This window comes from Schistocerca americana, chromosome 1 (assembly GCF_021461395.2).
Source record: "Schistocerca americana isolate TAMUIC-IGC-003095 chromosome 1, iqSchAmer2.1, whole genome shotgun sequence".
NCBI classification, from domain to species: domain Eukaryota; kingdom Metazoa; phylum Arthropoda; class Insecta; order Orthoptera; family Acrididae; genus Schistocerca; species Schistocerca americana.
Window position 1 is genome coordinate 970,397,391 of NC_060119.1, and position 19,444 is coordinate 970,416,834.

Genomic DNA, 19,444 nt, shown 5'->3' on the forward strand with positions numbered 1-19,444 from the left:
GTCAAACTCAGATAGATCACACTTCTTTCCTATTCTACACATGAACAGCACGCTCACTCATACTGCATGAACCGCGCGTGTGTCTGATTAGCAGTCATTCCTCGCCAGGTGTCGCTGGAAACGCCTGGACGCTGTGCTGTAAGGGTGCCGCGGATGACAACCGAAGGGGTCCTAATATGAAATCAAATGGCACCCCACACCTTCACTCCTCCTTCTCGGGCCGTATGGCGGGCGACAGTCGGGTCGGTATTCCATTGCTGTCCGGGGTGTCTCCAGAAGCGTCATCGCTCTTCATCTGGGCTTAGTTCGTAGCGGGACTAATCACTGAAGACACTTATACTCTAATCAATGATATTCTGGACTCGTATATCGATAGTAGGCCATAATGTTCTGACTCATCAGTGCATAATCTAAGTAAAAGAAAGAGAATGCGTCGCCACAAAGGCCTGATAAGATAAAAAAAAGTGTGTCAAAAAATTAAATATCTCAGTAAATATAAAGGAGAAATAAATGTAAAATGCAGTCAGTGTTGTTCGATAATACGGCTAGTAATCAATCACTGGAAACATACGCAACTTTTAAATATCTAGAAGCGAGTGTGTGATGCAAGAAGAAGTGAAACAAACCATGCCAGACTAATATTGATTGGAATAATCGCTAGAAAAGGTAGCTCATCCATGAAGTAGGTAGTTTAAGAAATCGTCTTACTTCCGACTGAATTGTATTTTTCGTCATATGGGTACATTTAACAAGTAAGATTAATACAGTTTCGAGTAGATAGACAAAGGGCAACGCGTTGCGTAGCGGACTCGTTCAGTAGGCATGTCCATGTCGTGAAGATTCCCATCTATCTACAAGGGAGACTTGGCACAGAAAGAAGAAGTTAACTGATGAACTTCCTCATGTGCACGTTCCAGGAACGACAAAGCAACACAGTTTCCTCCTCCTACATACCAAAAGTGGAAATGGAGAAGGATTAAAATGACAAATGTGGCATGCGTCAGGGGAATTAGAATACAGTGGGTATTACTTTGTACGAAAGTTAGTTGTGTCCAACAAATTTGCAAGGTATATAAAAAAAAATTGAGACATTTTAAAATAAATAATTTATTAATAACGTGGTAAGCACCAATACGAAAGTTTCTGTCTCAAATGTTGCTATAGGTAATAGGTTTAATTGCGTGATTCTTGTTCAGATATACGGCAGTAATATTTTAACAACAACTATTTATTTTGGGACAGATTTTAAAAAAATCAAATTCAAGAAACAATCTCTCAGTGCAGACTTCTGTTTCTTACACCACTGCTTTCTTGGGACCAAATGTTGTAAAGTTTACTGTACAACACCCTAAGCTGTTGCGGAAGAACAAATTGAATTTAGCGTTTTTTTTTCTCGTTTTACTAGTGCGGGTTACGCCGTCTAAGAAATTCTGAGGATGTACCAGTGGCGCGAAACTTTTAAAATAAACACCTACCTCAAAGACCGTCTTTTTACTAGAAAATTGGTTTACCGTTGCTGAATCAGACCGGAACTGGAGTGGGAAACATATTTAAAATAAAAAATAGTTTACTAACTTTCTTTCCTGTCTGTCTCATTTTCACCTGAGTGCCTTATATATGGAGACACAGTTGATAGATGTAATCAAACAATTATGGGCTATTAGTTTATCCCAGATGGAGACCGATGTCTGTAGGATTTGGGAAGGAGGCAGGGGAAGGGCAGAAGGAGTGTGAGTGTGTAGACAGGAAACTACTGTCTAACTACCATTAAGTAATCAGCTGGGCTATAAAGTGCTTTAGTTTGTACCTTACCAACTCTGTTACTGATATCGGTTGAATCTGGGAATTTTTGTACTCAGGCCATTCCGCTTTTCAGAGATTGAAGCCCCCATCATCAGATGAACTGACGTGAAATAATTCGACATTTATGTGTGTTGTGTATGAGATTGGGATAATCTCTGCTACTGTTCAGCAGCAGACAGACAAAACAAATCACTGTTTTAACACGTGGTGAGCTGTAGCGAATTGCATTGCGCCTTGTATGTCAGACACGAGCAAGCATAAAGCTTTATACACGAGTCTGTGAGGCAACGGGCGAGTTGTGGTGCCCTGAAAATATTCTAAGTTCGGAGTTGGCGTGGCCGTACGGGGGCATCTCGGCGCACCGCGGCTCGTCGTCGGCCGAGTGGTGCCGAGCATCGGCCGGGGAAAGAAGGGCAGCCCTTGCGCGTGGTCCAGGCCGACCGCGTGGCTGGGAATTCAGTGTTGACGCTGTGACGAGGGCTGTGCTTTGTGTCGATTAAGATGATTTGTATGCCGGGGGTGCCAAAGATGGCGGACTTTGTGAAAACATAATGTCAGACATTTCACAGTCCGTGTAGAAATTAATAATAGCCATAGGAATCATGATACCTTAGAAAGAAACATGTACATTACCATTATTTGCACGACGATTCTGATGGCGTAGCCAGATTTCCAATATCTTTATTACTTTAAAGTTTAGTATCGGACTGTAAATTATACAAGTAAAACCCAGCAACGAGTTTCCAAAATCTAAACGGTTCATCCGATTTTCCCGATCGATGTGTTTTTAGAAAGCTATAGTGTTAACCTAAATTGATATGAATTACAGGCTCATAACTTGAATAGTACATCAGTTATCGGAGGTCAAAGTGACCGATTACTATTGATCAGTTACACGAAAAAACGGTAGCAGCATACTTATCAATATATTTATTCGTCTATGTCTTTGTTTATATCCGATACATTCTATAAATGATGAAATTGGTTAATATTTACTGTGTTTTAGAAAACACAGAGACATAAGACTACTGGCCTACCTTTTGTTTCTATTCCTTTGATATATGTTTATTTGATTTGTTTATGTATTTAATTATGTGTGTTAGGGAGTTTTTATGGTCTAGCCATAGGAATATTGATTTAATTTCAAGTTATTGAAATGTAAATCCAGTATTTCGTATGTGTTTCAATATGTTTGTGAGTGTGCGTTGGCTTGAAGAAATGGCGGGAGTGTTCTAGCCAATCACAGCGCTCGTTAATGGGGAGACTGGATGGAAAAGGGGGAGGAGTGCTGGAAGGGACTTGGGGTGCTGGATGGGAAGCAGGACAGGTCGTCGCAGGAACTACGTTGAAGTGTGGGGCAGTTTGCGCGTGATCGCGGGAGATAGAAATATTTCATAGTACCGACTAGTGCACTGGTGAGATTTCCGTGGCTTCTGCAGTGAAGACGTAGTATGCGTGTAGAAGTGGATATCTCGCGAGCTATGATGTTGTTCATAACTAATTACGTGAAGTAGGAATCTATTGTTTCCGTGTTATTCAACTCGTATTTTATTTAATTGCGGGATCATCGACACCAATAAGTGATTTTCAGTAATAAACGGCATTCTTTAAGGTACCTCTGCTATCGTACTTGTTATTTAAAGTCGTTAAAAATAGTACTTGCAGGTTTTATTTAATTGAAATCTTTCATTTACAAGTTTCTATGTCACATCCAAATTCGCAATTGCCAAGTGATAGGAACCTTCGACCATCCGATTCACGTGTATATTCATATTGTATACTGTACACTTAGCAGTATTTGGATTGGAATGCGGCAACTACGTATCCCAGCTCCTAGACAATGAAACCAGCCCAAACATTCTTTATTTCAACTCTGAGTCAGAGGGTATGTAGCTGAGGGCCACTCATCACACTTTCTGTTTGGAAGCCCGCAAGTCATGGTTCTAGCAAGACAGATGTTTAGTCTGATCCAGCATCAGTTCTAAGTAGTTTTGGTTATAAATGAAATGTGCCAGCATCTTTTGGAGTTAAATCATACGTATTTAAAACAGTATATTTTGGAAAGAAAACTTTATCTTTTGTGAATACCTTCGTTAATTATTCTTCGTAAGTATCATTAGCAGTTTGAATGGAGGTGTAAATGTGAAGTAATATAATAAATTAATATTGTCATATCTATTAACGGAGTAAATTTAACGTGGGAATTGTATCAGTATGAAGAGAGTGAATCGTACTCTCAGGGTAAATCTGTAAAGTGCATCTGGACAGTTTACTGGACTTGGGCTGATTCTGTTAGTAAGATAGGGAGCTAGTCTGATAACGATAGATTTTCTCAATTAGTCCATTTAATGCACCGTTCATGAAAGGTGTTATGTTGTACTTAGTCCAGCGAAAAAGGCGCAGCATTGCCAGTTTAGTACTAATACCGGATTGGCCACAGCCAGTTAGTGGACAATATCTTCGCGCGTATTTTGTGGGCTAAGGTAGTTGCTTTATAAAGTCTAAAATGAAGTTTGGAGAGCAGCCTTCACCGAGTTGGGAGGCTTTACACACATGTGAAAATTTAAAGGAATGATGATTTAAACTTGATTGTGGAGTGCCACAAAGTGAACGAGAACGTTTAAGAAAGATGAAGTGAGTTTCCAATTTTATATGTAAACTTTTACTTTTGAAGTAACTAAATTCCGTGTGGGTGTGGTGTATTGTGCAAGTCTTGAACGTTCAAAGCGATCGGTTCTGTAATGTTTGCGTGAACATTGTACCACAGGCAATTCGTTTCGAGATCTTTTTAGTAACTGATTCCGCTGAATACCATAAGCTACGACAAGTGACTGTGATCACTTGTGACTGTCGAAACTCTAACTAAAGATTAGCAGGTGCATTGCGATGTTTCTTGAACCAGACTAGTTACAATATGTAGAAGTTTTCACTCACAAACTATCCATCGTTTAACAGCTCTGTTAACCTGATAGCAGAAAACATTTTGATACGACCTGTAGAGACATGTGGAGCGGCTAGTTTCCGCTACAGCTTTCTCCAGCCGAAGAACATTATTCATTTTCTAAGAGGTCAGGGCTGTAGTCCGCATAGCAGAAGAAGATATCACCGAAAGATGAGTGGGAATTCTTTTTCTATGGAGCGAACAACACTAATCGCGACTTTGCAGTGACTCTACATGGATGAAAAAATCTTTGCAATAAAGGACCTCTTGAGCTTTTTTTAGGGCTGTAATAAAATAATTTTTTGTTTTGCCTTCTGCTTCTGAAGTGCTACAGCTTATCTCAAAACCGTAGACATAACACGTAGAAGTCTTAGTAACACGCACAAATCTGCCTGATGATGGAGGTTTAAGCCTGTGGAAAGTGTAGTGGAAATAAACTACACAGAGGTGACGAATGTCGTGGAATAGCGATATGGACATACGTAGATGGCGCTAGTATCACCTACACAAGCTGTCATTTGTACTCAGGTGATTCAAATGAAAAGGTTTCCGACGTGGTTATGGTCGCACGACGGGAATTAAGAGACTCTGAATGCGGAATGGTAGTTGGAGGTGGATGCGTGGCACATTCCTTCTCGGAAACTGTTAGGGAATTCAGTATTACCGGAGCCACAGGGTTGAAAGTATGCCGAGAATACCAAATTTCAGGCATTACCTTTCATGACCGCCAACACAGTCGCCAACGGGCTTCACTTAACGACCGAGAGCAGTGTCGTTTGCGTAGAGTTGGCAATACTAACAGACGAGCCTGCACTGCGTGAAATAACCGCAGAAATCGATGTGGGACGTACGACGAATATATCCGTTACGGCAGTATAGCAAAATCTGGCGTTAATGGGCCATGGCATGACTGCTTCTGCTAACGGCACGACATCGCTTGCAGCGCCTGTCCTGGGCTCCTGACCAGATCGGTTGTGCCCTAGACACGGAAAAACCGTGGCTTGGACATATAAGATCTGTTTTCTGTCGGTAAGGGCTTACTGTAGGACTCGAGTGTGGCACAGACTCCATGAAGCCATGGACCGACGTTGTCAACAAGACACTCAGCAAGCTGCTGGTGGTATCTCAATAATGGTGTGGCGTGAGTTTACTTGGAATGGACTGGGTCCTCCGGAGTTCGGCTACTTGGTGACCATTTGCCGCCATTCATGGAATTAATGTTCCAAAACAACTGGGGAATTTTTATGGATGAGAATGCACCATGTCACCAGGCCACAGTTCTTCGCGACTGGTTTGAAGTGCGTCCTGAACTATTTGAGACAATGATTTGGCCATCTATCGAACATTTATGGGACATAATCGATCAGTTCGTGTAGAAAATCTTACACTAGCTACGCTTCCGCCTCAATATTTCTGCAAGGGACTTCCAACGACTTCCCGTGTTCATGCCACGTCGAGCTGCTGTACTACGCTGGGCAAAAGGAGATCAGACACGATATTACGAGATACCCCACGACCTTTGTCACCTCAGTGTAAATTGTGACTGGTAACAGTAAACTCGTAGTCTCAGTCGGTAACACGCTGAATTGCCGATTGTGTGTAATGGGTTGAGATTTATCGTGTGGTGGTTGTTGTATAAGCTGGATCGTTCGAGAGCGGAGCCCGCTGTGTTGCAGAGGGCCTGCTGAGCTACAGCGTGGCGCAGGGCGCGCGCGGCTTCACGGACCGCCTGTACGACGGCAGGGAGGCGGCGGGACACCTGTCGGCCGGCCTGGGGACGCTCTCCGACGGCAGGAAGGCGCAGGACCTGCTGCCGTCGTTGGAAGCGGGGCAAGGTAAGCGTGCGCCTGCAAGGGTGCCAAGTAAGCCAGCATGCGAAGTAGGGGAAAGATGAAGTATGAAGCGCACATTCTCTCTGAGAGTGCATCAATTACGGCTTCCTTCACAACTATGAGACCCCTACCCATCATCTCTCAAAAATTTAAGAAGGTATTCGAATGTTTATTTTCATGTAGCAAGTCTTTTACAAACTTAAATGACACACCTGCATAAATAAGACAAATTTTTGGCCAAGTAAGTCACTGAACCTGAAGCTCCATCTGTGACTGCCTTGTAGACTACCATACAAAGTATCCTGTTGAAGAATGAGATTTTCACTCTGCAGCGGAGTGTGCGCTGATATGAAACTTCCTGGCAAATTAAAACTGTGTGCCGGACCGAGACTCGAACTCGGGACCTTTGCCTTTCGCGGGCAAGTGCTCTACCAACTGAGATACCCAAGCACACAGTTTTAATCTGCCAGGAAGTTTCATATCAGCGCACACTCCGCTGCAGAGTGAAAATCTCATTCTGGAAACATCCCCCAGGCTGTGGCTAAGCCATGTCTCCGCAATATCCTTTCTTTCATGAGTGCTAGTTCTGCAAGGTTCGCAAGAGAGCTTCTGTTAAGTTTGGGAGGTAGAGACGAAGTACTGGCAGAAGTAAAGCTGTGAGGACGGGGCGTGAGTCGTGCTTGGGTAGCTCAGTTGGCCGCCGGCACGGTAGCTCAGCGTGTTCGGTCAGAGGGTTAGCTGCCCTCTGTAATAAAAAAAACTGAGTTAATCGGTCAACAACGAACTTAAACGGATGTCTTACGACGTCCGCCCCGACAGATACAACGAACGAAAGCGAACAAAATGAGATTAAAAAAAAAAAAGTTGGTAGAACATTTGCTCGCGAAAGGCAAAGGTCACGAGTTCAAGTCTCGATCCGGCACACAGTTTTAATCTGCCAGGAAGTTTTTTATTCTGTTGAAAATAGGCGTTTTGAAGTTGTACGACAAGGTAATAGATCTCAGCACTCCGATAACAGCACCTGAAGGTGAAGTCGATAACGTTTGGTAGGACGGCAGCACTCTGCTCAGAGACTTGAGGGGCTTTCAATAAATAATGCAACACATTTTTTTCTGAAAGTAGTTTGGATTTATGTAGTATTCCAATATACCGCATTATTCGCCAGTCTTTTGACAACAAAGCCTTTTCATTTTCAACATAATCTCCTTTAAATGTGACGGGCTTACGCCATCTTATTGGGAGGACCTTTATGCCCACATGGTACAACTACGTACCTCCAAATCATAGCTAAAGCCTTGCTGCGACATTAACCTCCTCATCATCCACGTACTGCATCCAGAGGAGTGCACTGTTCGTTGGTCAAACAGATGGAAGTCGGAAGGTTCGAGATATGGGATATGGTGTGGATGAGATACAAGAGTCCAATGAAGTTTTGTGAGCTCTTCTCAATTGCACAGATTTGTGTGAGGCAAACGTTGTCGCGGAGAAGGGCAAGTTCGTTTCCATTTTCGTGGTGACGCCCGCTCTGAAGTCGTTTCTGCAATTTCCTGGGAGTAGCAGATTACATTTCAAAGCTGACGGTTGCACTGGTTGGCTAGTGTGTCAGGACCACCAACAGAGACGTACAGTTGTGCAGCGATTCCTTGATCACCTCGAATGAGGGTGTCTGCACTTCCCAAATGGTTCAAATGGCTCTGAGCACTATGGGACTTAACACCTGAGGTCATCAGTCCCCTTGAACTTAGAATTACTTAAGGATTCGAACCTGCGACCGTAGCAGTCGCCCTGCACTTCCCAACATTGCAGGAATCACAGCTGTGGGTGGCCGGCCGGCACGCGGGAGATCGGGCAGGTTGGCGCGCCCTTGTTGCGGCGATGACAGACGCTTCGCCCAACAACTCGCTGTGCTTTTGTTCACTGCCAGGTTTCCGATGACATTCAGCAAGCGCCTGTGAATATCTGCGATACTTTGGTTATCCGTCAGAACAAACTCAGTAACAGCTTTCTGCCTCGAACGCACCTTCGATACAGACACCATTTTGAGGGCTACGATTGCACCTTCACTTGTAAGAACTTCATGAAACTATAGGGGCTGACACAAATATTCCATGGTGCCTCAAAACACAACCCGCATTTCTTCAACCGAAATTTGCTGAGAAAGAAAGTATGTTGCGTCACTTATTGGACGCTCTTTGCTCAAATTCTGGTCGGTATTTGGTGAGAAATGTGAAGGAATTAGGTAGTTATCACCAGACTATACCTTAATGATAGTGAGTGGACCTAATATCCTCTGAAATATAAAAATGAAATAATAGGTCGGTAGATCCTGTGTGGGGTCGTTTGGCCGCCTGGTGCCAGCCATACTGTTTGACGCCATTTCGGTGACTTTAGCATCTGTCAAGCCCAAAGTCCGCAAACAAAACCGAGCGAGATGGCGCAGTGGTTAGCACAGTAGACTCGCTTTCGGTAGGACGACGGTTCAATCCCGCGTCCGGCCATCCTGATTTATGTTTCCCGTGATTTCCCTAAATCACTCCAGGCAAATGTCGGGATGGTTCCTTTGAAAGGGCACGGCCGACTTCTTTTCACGTCCTTCCCTTATCCTCGCTGTTTGGTCTCCTCTCCCCCACCATCACCCACCCACCCATCCCCAAGCAAAGGAAATCTCTGACCCGGTCAGCACTCGAACACGCGGCCTAGGTATCTAGAGGCTGCAACCATACCGATTACACCACAATCTATAAGGCGGACTGCATGAGGCAGATTCACCCATTGACTGACAGTAAATTACAGTCGCGCAACGTATCATCATAATTACGTGATTGGCCTGAAGAATGTTTGATTGATAAAACATAGCAGACGACAAGTCTTGCACAGGAAAATAAATGGCACCGGATGCCATGATGGATTTTTGAAGAGTATATGGAAATTTCTTTTCTTATCTTTATCAATTCCGAGGTCATGGTCCAGTGACCTCGTCGTTCTATGGCCTATCATTTCTGCAGCATACAAAACGGCAGCTTCCGTAAATACCATAATCATTTCGCCAGTCTTACACTGAAATTTTATGCTTTTGACTGTTCAGTGTCATCATTAATGTCATTAACATCACGTAGACGAATTGGCTGATGACTTCTGTAAGATAATTCTTCGTAATCTGAGTGTTCACTCTTTCGTTTTTTACAGAAACGTGTGTGTGTGGTGTCATAATTGAAGTTTCTGCGCTACAGTTATTGCATGTGAAGTTCCTTCCTACATCATTTGGTAAAATAATTGGTAAGTGGTCGTTCCTCACCTGAAAGTGCAATTTAAAATCTACGTCCTCAAACATGTGATGAATAAATTCAAATCCCTCTCTTCACTTCTTACTCTCTACAGTTCCCTCTAGTACCTCGGAAGTTATTCCCTGATGTCTTAACAGATGTCCTATCATCTTGTCCCTTTTCCTTGCCAGTGTTTTCCAAATGTCTTTCACGTGCCAATTCTGCAGGGAACCTCCTCATTCCATTTCCTTATCAGACCACCCAATTTTCAACATTCGTCTATTGCACCATATCTGAAATGCTTCTACTCTCTTGTGTTCCAGTTTTTCTACAGCCCATTCTTCGTAATTATACAGTGCTGTGGTCCGAATGTACAGAATCAAAAATGTATTTGTCAAATTAAGCTCTATGCTTAATACTAGCAGATTTCTCCTGACCAGGGATCCCTTTCTTCCAGCGCTAGTCTGCTTTTTATATTCTCCTTGTTTGGTCCATCATGGTGTTTTTTTTTATTGTTAGATACCAGAATTCCTTAACTTCGTCTACTTCGTGATCCCTCACTCTTATTTTAAGTTTCTCGCTGTCCTTATTTCTGCTGCTTCTCGTTCCTAACGTCTTTCTTCGATTTACTGTCAGTCCAGATGCTATACTCACCAGGCTTTCCATTCTGTTCAACAGACCCTGTAATCCTTCACATTCACTAAGATAGCAATGTCATGAGCGGACCTTATCATTAATACCCTTTCACGTTGAATTTTAATCCTACTCTTAAGAATATATTTTATTTCCATCATTGCGCCTTCTAATAGTAGAGGCGAAAGACAACATGCCTGTCTTGCACCCTTCTTAATCCGAGCACTTTGTACTTCGTTTCCCACTCTTTTTTATCCCTCTTGGTTCTCGTACGTACTACACGTGTCACCTGCATTTCCCTATAGCTTACCCCTATTTTTCTCAGAGTGTCGAAAGCCATTTTACGATATAGAACGCTTTTTACAGTACTAAAAATCCTATGAACACTTCTTGCGTTCACTTCGGCCTTGCTTCCATTATCAACCGCAATGTCAGAACAGCCTCTCAGGTGAATTTACCTCTCCTAAAGCCAAACCAATCGTCATCTAACAGATCCTAAATTTTCTTCTCCAGCCCTCTGTATATTATTCTTGTCAGCACACTGGATGAATGAGCTGTTAAGCTGATTGTGCGATAATTCTCGTACTTGTCAGCTCTTATTGTCTTTGGAATAGTGTGGATGGTATTTTTCCGAAAGCCAGATGGTACATCGCCACTCGCATACAGTCTACACACCAACATGGATAGTCGTTTTGTTGCCTATTACTCGAATTATCTTAGAAATTCCTATGGAATGTTGTCCTCCGCTTCTGTCTCGTTTACATTTAAGTTGTTCAAAGCTCTCTGAAATTCTGATTCTAATACTGAATCTCCTGTCTCTTCGCTGTAGACTCCTGTTTCTTCTTCCATCACGCCCTAAGACAAGTCCTCCCCTCATAGAGGACTTTAGTGTAGTCTTTTCGCCTATCCGACCTCCAGTCTGTATTTAACAGGGGAATTCACATTTCACTCTTAATGTTAACATCCTTGCTTTTAATTTCACAGAAGGTTTTTTTGACTTTTCTGTATGCTTAGTCGTCCTTCCGACAGTAATTTCTTTTTAGAGTTCTTCAAATTTTTAATGCAAACATTTCGCCTTAAATGGCTCTGAGCACTATGGGACCTAACATCAGAGGTCATCAGTCCCCTAGAACTTAGAACACATTTCGCCTTAAATGGATCTGAGTACTATGGGACTTATCATCTGAGGTCATCAATCCCCTGCAATTACTATTTATTTCGTTGCTAAGGAACTTGTATTTCTGAATTTCGCTGAACATTTTAGTACTTCCTACTATCGTCGATCAACTGAAGTATTTCTTTGGTCATCCATGGTTTCTTGACAGTTGCCTTACTTTCACTTAGGTTCTCCTTTCTCCAACTTCTTGATTCCTCTGCTTAGAGATCTCTAGCCCTCTTCAACCAACTGTCTACTGAGCTATTTATCATTGCAGTATCTATAGCCTAAGAAAGTTTAAACGTATCTCTACACTCATTAGTACTTCCGTATCCCACTTCTTTGCGCATTGCTTCTCCCTGAGATGTTTCCTTTAGTTCAGCCACCTTTTCATCACCACTAAATTGAGATCTGAGTCTATATCTACTACTGGGTATACATACAATCGTATATGCGGCATCGGAATCCCTGCCTGATCATGATGCAATCTGAAGAGGATCTTCCCGTTTCATCCGGGATTTTTCACGTATACTTTATCCTCTTGTGATTCTTGAACTGAATATTCACTATTACTAGGTGAAATTCATTGCAAAACTCAACTACTCTGTATGTTCTCTCACTTGTGCTACCTAGCCTTTGTTCTACTCCTTCCCCTACAGCCGCATTCCGAAATCGCATGATTATTAGATTTTCATTTCCCTTTACGTACTGAATTACCTGTTCAGTATCCTAACACATTTTCTCCATACCTTCATCTTCCGCTTGCGATGTCCACATATATGCCTGAAATATTCTTGCCGGTGTTGATTTGCAGTAGATTCTGATAAGAGCAACCGTATCATTCAACTGTTCACGGTAACTCACATTTTGCCCTAGTTACTAATCATGAACTAACTTTATTCCCGTCATACCAGATTCTGTTGCCGTTGCTATTACCCTGAACTGGTCTCATCAGATATTCTTGTCTTCTTCCCTCGCTTCACTGACCGCCACTGTATCCGGATAGATCCTTTGAATTTTCCTTTTCAGATATTCTAGCTTTCCTATCACTTTCAAACGTTCATGTTCCACTCCCCATTTCGCAGAACCTTACCCTTTCGTTAGTTATCCAGTATTTTTCTCATAGTTACATCCTCATAGGCTGTCCCGTCCCGGAGATCCGAATGGGGCGTAGTACGGAATCTTGTGCCAATGGAAAGATCATCATGCCTTTTTGTCAGTTACAGGCCACATGTCCAGTGGATGCTTAACGTTATGTATCTTTAACGCAGTGTTTTCCGCCGCCTTTTGCGTTTTCATACCGTTGATCATTGCTGACTCTTCCGCCCTATAGGGCCCGGTTCCCATCCCAGGGGCAAGAGAGTGCTCTGAACTCTTAGCTGCTCCTCGTTCTCTTTGATAAGGCCGTTGGAAGAACGACGGTGAATTCTTATGCCGGATGTCTTCGGCCGCCATTGCTAATGATTTTTATTCAAAATTTCATGAGCGACGATTTTCGAACCGAGGGCCCAGGACGTCTTGGTTAGTAGACAAAGACGCTACCCCTATGCCAAGGGCTTAGTAGCAAACTCTCTAAAACCATCCCTTCTGCATTAAATGTATTCATTTCTTTCAGTACCGGTTTCATCGTTTACTTTCATTTTCAAGTGGATTCACATGGCATGTAAAGTCAATAACACATCATACACTACGTATCCTCTACTATTTACATGACTGAATTTTCAGCTTACAGCTGTAACTGTTTATATGGCGCTATTGCATTTTCCTTTTACGCCCTGCTGTCAGGTATAAGATTAGGTAAAAAATTATGGCATAAAATTGAATTACTATTAATGTTTTGGTGAAGCTGCGACACTCTTCCTCGTAATAGAGTCAATGGCTATTAAAATTGGTACGAGTTACGTAATACGAATATTTGTGTTATTTTCATTCTGGATGAAATCATTCAACGTACTCGTTAATGTTATACATTGAATACGATGTGAAACACGGAAACAAAGGAAGGACGCAGTTTGAGTGGAGGTGCAAGCCTGAATCAGATCTGAACATCCAATATCTGGGAGAAACCGACCTCTGTACAGTGGGTTTCCACGCGAACTGTTTCACACATAATTTATTTTCGTTGTTATATTTTTGACTTTATATGCTATACCAAACTGTTTGGAAGTGAGGTATCGTCAATCAGGTACTCAGATGCGTATTGTATATATGCAGCTAAGGCCCCTTAATAAAACTTTGCCATTCCCTATGCTGTAATAGCCCCACACCAAACAATAAATTTGAATTAACTGTAAGTCAATAGTTGCCGAGGGCGTAAAATTTCCAATACCGCACTAATTCTGGCCAAAACCAAAATGTCGAGTTCTGGCAGAGAGCTTCTCCCACATGGTTCTCTATTATGTACTACTATGTACCCGTACTATTTTCATCTACTGTTTGCCATGGAGCAATTTTTTTTTTTTTTTTTTTTGATCATCAGTCTACTGACTGGCTTCATGCGGCCCGCCACGAATTCCTTTCCTGTGCTAACCTCTTCATCTCAGATTGGCACTTGCAACCTACGTCCTCAATTATTTGCTTGACGTATTCCAATCTCTGTCTTCCTCTACAGTTTTTGCCCTGTACAGCTCCCTCTAGTACCATGGAAGCCATTGTCCTATCATCCTGTCCCTTCTCCTTATCAGTGTTTTCCACATATTCCTTTCCTCTCCGATTCTGTGTAGAACCTCCTCATTCTTTACCTTATCAGTCCACCTAATATTCAACATTCGGCTATAGCACCACATCTCAAATGCTTCGATTCTCTTCTGTTCCGGTTTTCCCACAGTCCATGTTTCACTACCATACAATGCCGTACTCCAGACGTACATCCTCAGAAATTTCTTCCTCAAATTAAGGCCGGTATTTAATATTAGTAGACTTCTCTTGGCCAGAAATGCCTTTTTTGCCATAGCGAGTCTGCTTTTGATGTCCTCCTTGCTCCGTCCGCCATTGGTTATTTTACTGCCTAGGTAGCAGAATTCCTTAACTTCATTGACTTCGTGACCATCAATCCTGATGTTAAGTTTCTCGCTGTTCTCATTTCTACTACTTCTCATTACCTTCGTCTTTCTCCGATTTACTCTCAAACCGTACTGTGTACTCATTAGACTGTTCATTCCGTTCAGCAGATCATTTAATTCTTCTTCACTTTCACTCAGGATAGCAATGTCATCAGCGAATCGTATCATTGATATCCTTTCACCTTGTATTTTAATTCCACACCTGAACCCTTCTTTTATTTCTATCATTGCTTCCTCGATGTACAGATTGAAAAGTAGGGGCGAAAGGCTACAGCCTTGTCTTACACCCTTCTTAATTCGAGCACTTCGTTCTTGATCGTCCACTCTTATTATTCCCTCTTGGTTGTAGTACATATTTATATGACCCGTCTCTCCCTATCGCTTACCCCTACCATTTTCAGAATCTCGAACAGCTTGCACCATTTTATATTGTCGAACGCTTTTTCCAGGTCAACAAATATTGATTTTCCTTTAGCCTTTCTTCCATTATTAGCCGTAACGTCAGAATTGCCTCTCTCGTCCCTTTACTTTTTCTAAAGCCAAACTGATCGTCACATAGCGCATTCTCAATTTTCTTTTCCATTCCTCTGTATATTATTCTTGTAAGCAGCTTCGATGCATTAGCTGTTAAGCTGATTGAGCGATAATTCTCGCACTTGTCAGCTCTTGACGTCTTCGGAATTGTGTGGATGATGCTTTTCCGAAAGTCAGATGGTATATCGCCTGACTCATACGTTCTACACACCAACGTGAAGAGTCGCTTTGTTGCCACTTCCCCCAATGAATTTAGAAATTCTGATGGAATGTTATCTATCCCTTCTGCCTTATTTGACCAAAAGTCCTCCAAAGCTCTTTTAAATTCCGATTCTAATACTGGATCCCCTATCTCTTCTAAATCGACTCCTGTTTCTTCTTCTATCACATCAGACAAATCTTCAAAAATGGCTCTGAGCACTGTGGGACTAAACATCTATGGTCATCAGTCCCCTAGAACTTAGAACTATTTAAACCTAACTACCCTAAGGACAGCACACAACACCCAGCCAACACGAGGCAGAGAAAATCCCTGACCCCGCCGGGAGTCGAACCCGGGAACCCGGGCGTGGGAAGCGAGAACGCTACCGCACGACCACGAACAAATCTTCACTCTTATAGAGGCTTTCAATGTTTTCTTTCCACCTACCTGCTCTCTCCTCTGCAATTAACAGTGGAATTCCCGTTGCACTCTTAATGTTACCACCGTTGCTTTTAATGTCACCAAAGGTTGTTTTGACTTTCCTGTATGCTGAGTCTGTCCTTCCGACATTCATATATTTTTCGATGTCTTCACATTTTTCCTGCAGCCATTTCGTCTTAGCTTCCCTGCACTTCCTATTTATTTCATTCCTCAGCGACTTGTATTTCTGTATTCCTGATTTTCCCGGAACATGTTTGTACTTCCTCCTTTCATCAATCAACTGAAGTATTTCTTCTGTTACCCATGGTTTCTTCGCATATACCTTCTTTGCACCTATGTTTTCCTTCCCAACTTCTGTGATGGCCCTTTTTAGAGATGTCCATTGCTCTTCAACTGTAGTGCCTACTGCGCTATTCCTTATTGCTGTATCTATTGCGTTAGAGAACTTCAAACGTATCTCGTCACTCCTTAGCACTTCCGTATCCCACTTCTTTGCGTATTGATTCTTCCTGACTAATTTCTTGAACTTCAGCCTACTCTTCATCACTACTATGTTGTGATTTGAGTCTATATCTGCTCCTGGGTACGTCTTACAATCCAGTATCTGATTTCGGAGTCTCTGTCTGACCATGATGTAATCTAATTGAAATCTTCCCGTGTCTCCCGGCCTTTTCCAAGTATACTTCCTCCTCTTGTGATTCTTGAACAGGGTATTCGCTATTACTAGCTGAAACTTGTTACAGAACTCAGTTAGTCTTTCTCCTCTTTCATTCCTTGTCCCAAGCCCATATTCTCCTGTAACCTTTTCTTCTACTCCTTCCCCTACAACTGCACTCTAGTCGCCCATGACTATTAGATTTTCGTCCCCTTTTACATACTGCCTTACCCTTTCAATATCCTCATACACTTTCTCTATCTGTTCATCTTCAGCTTGCGACGTCGGCATGTATACCTGAAATATAGTTGTCGGTGTTGGTCTGCTGTCGATTCTGATTAGAACAACCCAGTCACTGAACTGTTCACAGTAACACACCCTCTTCCCTACCCTCCTATTCATAACGAATCCTACACCTGTTATACCATTTTCTGCTGCTGTTAATATTACCCGATACTCATCTGACCAGAAATCCTTGTCTTCCTTCCACTTCACTTCACTGACCCCTACTATATCTAGATTGAGCCTTTGCATTTCCCTTTTCAGATTTTCTAGTTTCCCTACCACGTTCAAGCTACTGGCATTCCACGCCCCGACTCGTAGAACGTTATCCTTTCGTTGGTTATTCAATCTTTTTCTCATGGTAACCTCCCCCTTGGCAGTCCTCTCCCAGAGATCCGATTGGGGGACTATTTCGGGAGCTTTTGCCAATGGAGAGATCATCATGACACTTCTTCAAATACAGGCCACATGTCCTGTGGATACACGTTACGTGTCTTTAATGCAGTGGTTTGCAATGCCTTCTGCATGCTCATGTCGTTGATCATTGCTGCTGCTTCCGCCTTTATGGGCAATTTCCGACCCCTAGGACAAGAGAGTGCCCTCAACCAAGACGCTACCCCTAGACCACGGGTAATCCTTGGAGGAATACGAAACAAGTATTCTGCTACTGAATCCATTCATGCACACAAATTAAAAAGATATATATACATATGTACGTACAGGTGTGTATCGGTAAATGATATGTTGCAAAGCGCCGCGCATAATATGAGGTTTTCCAGTTTTAGTACATCAGGTTCTGCTGCTACTGTGGTCTTCAGTCCTGAGAATGGTTTGATGCAGGTCTCCATGCTAGTCTATCCTGTACAAGCTGCTTCATCTCCCAGTACGTACTGCAGCCTACATCCTTCTGAATCTGCTTAGTGTATTCATCTCTTGGTCTCCCTCTATGATTTTTACCCTCCACGCTGCCCTCCAATACTAAATTGGCGACACCTTGATGCCTCAGAATAAGTCCTACCAACCGATCCCTTCTTCTAGTCATTTATGCCACAAACTCCTCTTCTACCCAGTTCTATTCAATACCTCCTCATTAGTTATGTGATCTACCTATCTCATCCTCAGCATTCTTCTGTACCACCACATTTCGAAAGCTTATATTCTCTTCTTGTCCGAACCATTTATCGTCCATGTTTCACTTCCATACATGGTTACACTCCATACAAATACTTTCAGAAATGACTTCCTGACACTTAAATCTATACTCGATGTTAACAAATTTCTCTTCTTCAGAAACGCTTTCCTTACCATTGTCAGTCTACATTTTATATCTTCTCTACTTCGACCATCATGAGTTATTTTGCTCCCTAAATAGCAAAACTCCTTTACCACTTTAAATGTCTCATTCTGTAATCTAATTTCCTCAGCATCACCCGAATTGACTACATTCCATTAACTTCGTTTTGCTTTTTTTGATGTTCATCTTAGATCCTAGTTTCAAGACACTGTCCATTCCGTTCAATTGCTCTTCCAAGTCCTTTGCTGTCTCTGACAGAATTACAATGTCATCGGCCAACCTTAAAGTTTTTATTACTTCTCCATGGATTTTAATACCTACTCTGAATTTTTCTTTTGTTTCCTTTACTGCTTGCTCAATATACGGATTGAATAACATCGTGGAGAGACTACAACCCGGTCTCATTCCCTTCCCAACCACTGCTTCCCTTTCGTGTCCCTCGACTCTTATAACTGCCATCTTGTTTCTGTACAAATTGTAAATAGCCTTCGCTCCCTGTATTTTACCCCTGCCACATTCAGAATCTGAAGAGAGTATTCCAGGCAACATTGTCAAAAACTTTCTCTAAGTCTACAAATGCTAGGTTTGCCTTTTATTAATCTAACTTCTAAGACGTCTTAGGGTCAGTATTGCCTCACGTGTTCCAACATTTCTACGGAATCCAAACTGAACTTCCCCGAGGACGGCTTCTACCAGTTTCTCCATTCGTCTGTGAGGAATTCCCATTAGTATTTTTCAGCTGTGACTTATTAAACTGATACTTCGGTAATTTTCACATCTGTCAACACCTACTTTCCTTGGGATGGGAATTATTATATTCTTCTATAAGTCTGAGGGTATTTCGCCTGTCTTAAACATTTTGCTCAAAAGATGGTAGAGTTTTGTTAGGTCTGGCTCTCCCAAGGCTGTCAGTAGTTCTAATGGGATGTTGTCTGCTCCCGGGGCCTTGTTTCGACACAGGTCTTTCAGTGCTCTGTCAAACTCTTCACGCAGTATCGTATCTCCCATTTTATCTTCCTCTACATCCTCTTCCATTTCCATAATATTGCCCTCAAGTACCTCGCCCTTGTATAGACCCTGTATATACTCCTTCAACCTTTCTGCTTTCCTTTCTTTGCTTAGAACTAGGTTTCCATCTGAGCTCTTGATATTCATACAAGTGGTTATCTTTTCTCCAAAGGTCTCCTATAATTTTCCTGTAGACAGTATTTATCTTACCCCTAGTGAGATAAACCTATACATCCTTACATTTGTCCTCTAGCCATGAATGCTTAGCCATTTTGCACTTCCTGTCGATCTCATTTTTGAGACGTTCGTATTCCTTTTTGTCTGCTGCATTTACATAA

The 19,444-nt window shown here is 42.3% G+C and overlaps 1 protein-coding gene across 1 annotated transcript in view; it reads left to right on the forward strand.

Annotated features, from left to right (window-relative positions):
- Positions 1-19,444, forward strand: part of LOC124595630 (discoidin domain-containing receptor tyrosine kinase B-like) — an 811,748-nt gene that overhangs the window by 691,259 nt on the left and 101,045 nt on the right. The window contains exon 7 of the mRNA XM_047134455.1: positions 6,421-6,579. Coding sequence (XP_046990411.1) covers positions 6,421-6,579 — 159 coding nt within the window. The remainder of the gene's footprint in view (positions 1-6,420; positions 6,580-19,444) is intronic.